Genomic DNA, 7374 nt, shown 5'->3' with positions numbered 1-7374 from the left:
ATAATTGCCGTGTAATTTTTGTATCATTGCCGTGTATATTTTTGTATAATTGCCGTGTAATTTTTGTATCATTGCCGTGTAATTTTTGTATCATTGCCGTGTAATTTTTGTATCATTGCCGTGTACTTTTTGGTATCATTGCCGTGTAATTTTTATATCATTGCCGTGTAATTTTTGTATCCTTGCTGTGTACTTTTTGTATCATTGAAGTGTACTTTTTGTATCATTGACGTGTATATTTTTGTATCATTGCCGTGTATATTTTTGTATCATTAACGTGTAATTTTTGTATCCTTGCTGTGTACTTTTTGTATCATTGCAGTGTACTTTTTGTATCATTGACGTATATATTTTTGTATCATTGCCGTGTATATTTTTGTATCATTAACGTGTAATTTTTGTATCATTGCCGTGTAATTTTTGTATCATTGACGTATATATTTTTGTATCATTGCCGTGTACTATTTATATCATTGCCGTGTATATTTTTGTTGAACCTATAGTTTTGCAATGCACCGTAATCCCCACACTTCAAAATAAAGTAAATTGCATGTAATATTGAAATCTTAAACATTTTTAATTATAAAGTTTTGAATTTCAAAAATGTAACCGGAAACATTAGCGGTTTTCTTTCTTGTGCGTAAAATCAAAACATGGAGAGATACAAGGTCACAAAGTTGTACCAGTGACGTGGCATACAGTTGACCTGTCTTGTTTTCAGTGCTCTAAGAGCAAATAAAAAATCTAACGAATATCAAACTGCAGGATTGAAAATAGGGGGGAGAGGGGGTTCATCTCAATCTAAACAATTTTTAAACGTTTAAATTCATTATTTAGAAATTTTAAACATTTATATATTCCCGGAAATTTTGATGTCAATCTAAATGCCATGGTACAATACAGAGCAGAACATATATTTGATATAGAACAAGGGTGTAATGCAAGGAAAGTCAATTGCGGTTGTGTATACTCTGTGTCTGTGTACACATTGAAACCAGTTCTCTCTGGGCGGAATTTGTAAACAATAATAGATGCATCAGTGTTCGTTCAGTATCCGAGGATGGGGGTACAATGGAGAAATTACTTCCTCCTTAGTACTGTCTGTGAAAACATTGATCCAACTTGTATGTTTATTGGGTCTCATTGTTAAATAATTAAAAAATGCATTTATGTTATAAATTCCTATGACCAGAATATTTCATTGATTTTTTATTTGAAAGATGGATCCCATGTTCTTATATATGTATATTGGATAACTTCGGGATAAAGCATTAATCTCTATCTTATTTAGACCTGGAGGGATAACTTCGGGATAAAGCATTAATCTCTATCTTATTTAGACCTGAGCTGAAAACTTTTGAATGGGATATCCTTAATCCTGATCGGATAATTAATCTGGAGATTAAAAATGAGAGGAGAACAAGCAATATTTAATCTGGAGATTCAGAAAAAGAGTGGATTAAGCATTAATCCCGATATCCACCATTCTAAAGTTTTCAGCTCAGGAGGGATAACTTCGGGATCTAACATTAATCTCTATCTTATTTAGACCTGGAGGGATAAATTTGGGATAAAGCATTATTCTCTATCTTATTCAGACCTGGAGGGATAACTTCGGGATCTAACATTAATCTCTATCTTATTCGGACCTGGAGGGATAAATTCGGGATTAAACATTAATCTCTATCTTATTCAGACCTGGAGGGATAACTTCGGGATCTAACATTAATCTCTATCTTATTTAGACCTGGAAGGGATAACTTCGGGATCTAACATTAATCTCTATCTTATTTAGACCTGGAGGGATAACTTCGGGATCTAACATTAATCTCTATCTTATTTAGACCTGGAGGGATAACTTCGGGATTAAACATTAATCTCTATCTTATTCAGACCTGTAGGGATAACTTCGGGGATTAAACATTAATCTCTATCTTATTTAGACCTGGAGGGATAATTTCGGGATTAAACATTAATCTCTATCTTATTCAGACCTGCAGGGATAACTTCGGGATTAAACATTAATCTCTATCTTATTCAGACCAGAGCTGGGAACTTTAGAATGGTGGATATCGGGATTAATGCTTGATCCACTCTTTTTCTTAATCTCCAGATTAAATACTGCTTGTTCTCCTCATGAATTTAATCTCCAGAGATGAAAATTTTAGAATGGGATATCCTTAATCCCGATCGGTTAATTAGTCTGGAGATTTACAACAAGAGGAGAACAAGCATTATTTAATCTGGAGATTAAGAAAAAAAGGAGATCAATCATTAATCGCGATATCCACCATTCTAAAGTTTTCAGCTCAGATTAATTAACAGATCAGGATTAAGGATATCAAATTTAAAGTTTTCAGCTCTGGAGGAATAACTTCGGGATTAAACATTAATCTCTATCTTATTCAAATCTGCAGGGATAACTTCGGGATTTAACATTTTTCTCTATCTTATTCAGACCTGAGCTTTAAACTTTAGAATTTGATGTCCTTAATCCCGATCGGTTATTTAATAAGAAAAAGAGGAGATCAAGCATTGATTTTGATATCCAACATTCTAAAGTTTTTAGCTCTTGAGGGATAACTTTAACAAGAATTTATATCCTCATTGTTAAAATATCGGTTTAAATATGAAAACTATGCGAAACCAAGCAATTAATCGTATTGAAAGTATTTATGTTGACATTCTCAAAATGTGCTCATTACAGTATTTACCATCAAGCTCTCTTCTTAAAATGTGGAATGGCCTGCCTCTTGACTTAAAAAGAAGCAACTCTCTAAGTATATTTTTATTTTAGCAATAAACTTTATCTTATCTTATCTTATCTTATGTTTTATAATTGCTAAATAATGATGATCTATTATTAAGCTTTAAACTTACAAACAAAATAACATAAAATCTTGATACATTGTATAGTTTAGTCAGAAAATCAAATTTAAATCTAATCAATATTTCAATTTGATTTGGATTTTTAATAAATTTTTATTGATTAGATTTTGATTAAATTCAGCTGTTAATTATATCTAATCCTCCTAAAGATTTGATATGATCTTAACAAATAGTATAGTTCTATACTCCAAACAGATTATTAACACGTCTAATAAAAACATTGTAAAATCGCATTCTTGAAAATATGACATAAAAAAGAGAAATATTCGCTATTTTCATGAATTAATGTGGTTTTGAGAAATATCTTAAAATTTTACGTTGTCAGAAAGTTCTGAGCATTTCCTTTCATTTAATCATAAAAACATGTAATTCTAGGATTTACTTTTTATCCAGCTAAAGATACATCCTCTCACAATATTAGAAAAAATATTAACATTTGATTAGAAATTTCTCACAGAATGTTAGATAAACACTTTGTGACGTTGTTCATAATGTTCGATATTACTGTCAGTGAACACTGTACAATGTATGACTTATATGACAATGTATAAAGGTAAATTAGTTTATAAATGAAGCAATACTAGAAAATATGTAAAAAACGATATTCAGTCTCGAATGTCGTCTTCTTTTCTAAGAGTTAAAAAACATGACTAAATTACCTTCTATTCTTTGCACATGCAACAATTATGTCAAAATTAATCGTTTATAATGTTTACGAATCTTTTTAATATAATTAGATATTTTAGAATTTGATGTTTAAGACCGAAACCCAATACCAGGGCATTATCACACCATTATAACACGACACATTATAACCGGTTCTTGAAATACAGCACTTATTTATAGGTTTTCTTCCTTCCCTCTTTAATTTTTCGAAAACAATCCCTTTAAATTCGAAACTAGAAACTCAGATGTTTAGTATCCTTGATCTTGGAAAAGATATTTCCTTTAAATCCGTTGAAGTCAGAAACAGAAATATGGAGTCTTGAGAAAACCTAGATAAAGATAGATTGTCCATGGAACATTTACCCAACTATAATAAGAGGTTCTTTTCATAGATAATCTTGAAAATCTGATTACAAACAAGTCTGTAGACCTTATGCAAAATAGTGCGAAGGAAGATTATCTTTATTTTTACCAAATTTACTCACTCCAGTTGTTTACGTTAGGAGCCTTTAAAATTGTAATTTTTATATCTACAAGCCTGAAATTGAGCTCATTAAATCAAACATTGTACGTAGCTTTTAAAAATGGTCTCAATTTCATAAAAGTCTACAGATGCTTATTCTCCATTTGTTTTGAGACACCCTGTATATTGTTAGATCTTCATATAAATTTTAAGCAATTATTCCATTTACTAATACTGCACACAAACTATAACACCACTTTTTACAATTACATAATGCAGTATTTTTGATTATTATTAAAGTATAAATAAAAATATTCTCGATCTGGTTTTCATTTTCATAGTTAAATATTGACAAACACTTTATTTCCCTTATTTCCCTTACCCCTATATAGGATTTCCCTTATTCCTATAGGATTTCCCTTATCCCTATATAGGATTTCCCTTATCCCTATAGGGTTTCCCTTATCCCTATATAGGATTTCCCTTATCCCTATATAGGATTTCCCTTATTCCTAGAGGATTTCCCTTATCCCTATATAGGATTTCCCTTATCCCTATATAGGATTTCCCTTAGCCCTATAGGATTTCCAAATTGCAATCGGCCTTCAAAGCGCCCCGAAAGCCTGAATTCAAAATATTGTTTTTTTTTATTAAACAAAACCAAAAAATTTAAGTTTCCCATTTTTGTTTGTTATGAACAAAGACGTTTGGACACGCTATGTACAGCTCAGATGTCGAAAAATGTTCTAATGTAAATCTACAAAAAATTAAATCAAACCCCGGAAATCTTGTTTTTTCCCTTGATAATTTCTTTTCAAAAATCTAATAGAAAAGGAAGTAAGATCTTTCTTACTTTTATTCCAGCATTTCATGTGAAACTCGCAAGGATAAGATTATAAAGACGACCTAAAACTTTTAAACTATCACATCCCTCATTTTAGTCTTCTATCTTAAATATATCTTGAAAAAGAAAGAAACAAGTTTAAAGTTGCGCTGAAAAAACATGAATATAAAGAAATATTCCGGACAGTCGTCTCTGAAGTCTCATCCTTTTTGAGTAACCCTGAAAGATAGCATTAGAAAGCATGAACAAAAAATATTTTACAAATATCATTGGGCACTTTATCCGGGTAACGCTGTATGTCTACTGTCAAACCAAATTTAATCTATTAATGCTATTTACTTATTTATAAGATGAATCAACTTAAAAATAACATCTTGAAGAATAGAAAAGTATGGATTAAATTTTATCGACAAACTTGGGTTTCCAGGACCAATCATTATAATGGAGAATGTTTAACAAAAGGGTTAGAAACAAACTTCTTAAAAGGACTGTAAAGGAAAATTGAAAGGGGGTAAATGATGAAACCTGAGAATCTCAGGAGTTAACCGATACATATAAAACATCTATCTGATGTTCCTGTCTCAAGAAATTGATATATAACTGTCTTTTGTCATTCTTTTTAAGGAATCCAATATTATAAAATTAAACTAGCTGTAGTGCTCGGCGTTGCCCGTGGAAAAAAATGTTTAAAAAACAAAGTTTGAAAAAAATTGAAAAAATCGAATATTATTTAGCCTATGTCACCCCAAGGCTACTCATGAGTGTCCACAAAAAAAGTCAGCCCATTCGGTCCAGCCTTTTGGCCGGCTATTGGGAAAATATATACGAATGTCTTGTTTTATTATATAGGTAATGTCTGAAAAGTTTAGTATGAAATATTTATCCATACCATACCATATAACATAAAATGTTTAATACGCATATTTGATACTCTGTCTTTATAATTAGGTCAAAACAAGTTGTCTAAACTTGATTATTTAATAAAACTAAAAGTTAAAAATCAAGACTTCAGCCACTTCAAGCTTCAACTGATCTACAACCACTAGATTGAAGGATCAGTTGTCTTCCAATAGAAGAAGTTGCATTATTCTAAAATATCATTGTTTAATGATATTGAACTTAAAATAATGTCATAAAAATAGAATATAAAATCAATATTTCACCCAAAAGTATGAATATTTACCTCAGTTAGTAGCGGAGAGGAAGTTCTACTGAACTTCACATCATCCGGCAGCCATTGAACTCCAAGAGTAGGTTTAAATAGCAGGGCTGTTATCAATGCTTCATTCTTCTTTTCCGTCATAGCAGCATTAAACAGACATTCTCGTGGTGGTTGGAACAACTTCAGCATACTCTCAGAGGTAGACAGATTCGGCATTTTCGGCTTTTCTTCAAGTTGAGAGTGAACCTTCTCCTTCAAAGGTTGAAGTAAAAATGAGCATTTTCTTGGATTTGCCCGGATTTTCCCGGATTTCTCCCCGATTTTTCCCGCATTTCTTAAAAAAAAGTTTACTATGGACCAAATACGTTTATCGTTAAATCTGTTATATAGCTCTTTTAACAGCATTTAAAAAAATTATTTTTTAGGAAATGCATTAAATAATCAAAGCATTTATCGTTAACCAACTTTTCTACTTTTATTTGTCCATTTACGACGACAATTGTAATATAAATTGTGAAAACTCTTTGATTTGATAAACAAGATATATTTAAAAAATATTACAAATATAATATATACCCAGCTAACATTCGATCTCCGCCGTATTTTGGTCTCCGCCATGTGGTATGTGCGATAGCGGAGAGGTTTCTATACCTCCATAGTATGTACTCCATGTCACCTCCATAGTAAGTGCTATGGCGAAGAAATTACATAGTATATACTCCAGATTTCCGCTATACCTCCTCTTTCGTAGGTGCGATGGCGACGTAATTATGTACCACCATAGTATATACTCTATATATATCTCCGCCGTAGATACTCTGTCGAAGGTGCGAGGGCGGAGTAATTAAGTACCTCCATAGTATATACTCCATATTTCTAATATATCTCCTTTGTCGTAGGTGCGATGGCGAAGTAATTAAGTACCACCATAGTATATACTCCATATATCTCCGCCATAGATACTCTGTCGAAGGTGCGAGGGCGGAGTTATTACGTACCTCCATAGTATATACTCCATATTTCTTAAATATCTCCTCTGTCGTAGGTGCGAGGGCGGAGCAATTATGCACCTCCATAGTATATACTCCATATATCCCCGCTGTAGTTCCTTTGTCGTAGGTGCGACGGTGAAGTGATCTATATACCGCCGTAGTATATAATCCATGTTTTCGCTGTCGTATATACTAAAGAGGAGATCAAAGTAACTAAATCAAACATTTGAACCGTTAATTTTTTATCAACCCGCGCAGCAGCAGTACACTCATGAGATTCAGTTACTCTAAAACTCTTCAACATTAAACACCCATGTGAATCTATCCCGTGTTATGTTAATCCAACCAAGAAGCTTGT

At 32.1% G+C, this 7374-nt stretch overlaps 1 protein-coding gene across 1 annotated transcript in view; it reads left to right on the top strand.

The window, feature by feature from the left end:
* Nucleotides 1-1920, top strand: part of LOC111699231 (neurofilament medium polypeptide) — a 10349-nt gene extending 8429 nt beyond the window's left edge. The window contains exon 4 of the mRNA XM_023469844.1: nt 1845-1920. Within this exon, the coding sequence (XP_023325612.1) occupies nt 1845-1920 (76 nt within the window). The remainder of the gene's footprint in view (nt 1-1844) is intronic.
* The last annotated feature ends 5454 nt before the right edge of the window (nt 1921-7374 follow it).

The sequence above is a fragment of the Eurytemora carolleeae genome, unplaced genomic scaffold (assembly GCF_000591075.1).
Source record: "Eurytemora carolleeae unplaced genomic scaffold, Eaff_2.0 scaffold16, whole genome shotgun sequence".
NCBI lineage: Eukaryota > Metazoa > Arthropoda > Copepoda > Calanoida > Temoridae > Eurytemora > Eurytemora carolleeae.
The sequence above is the reverse complement of the archived record's forward strand: the minus strand, read 5'-3'. Positions and strand labels throughout refer to the sequence as shown.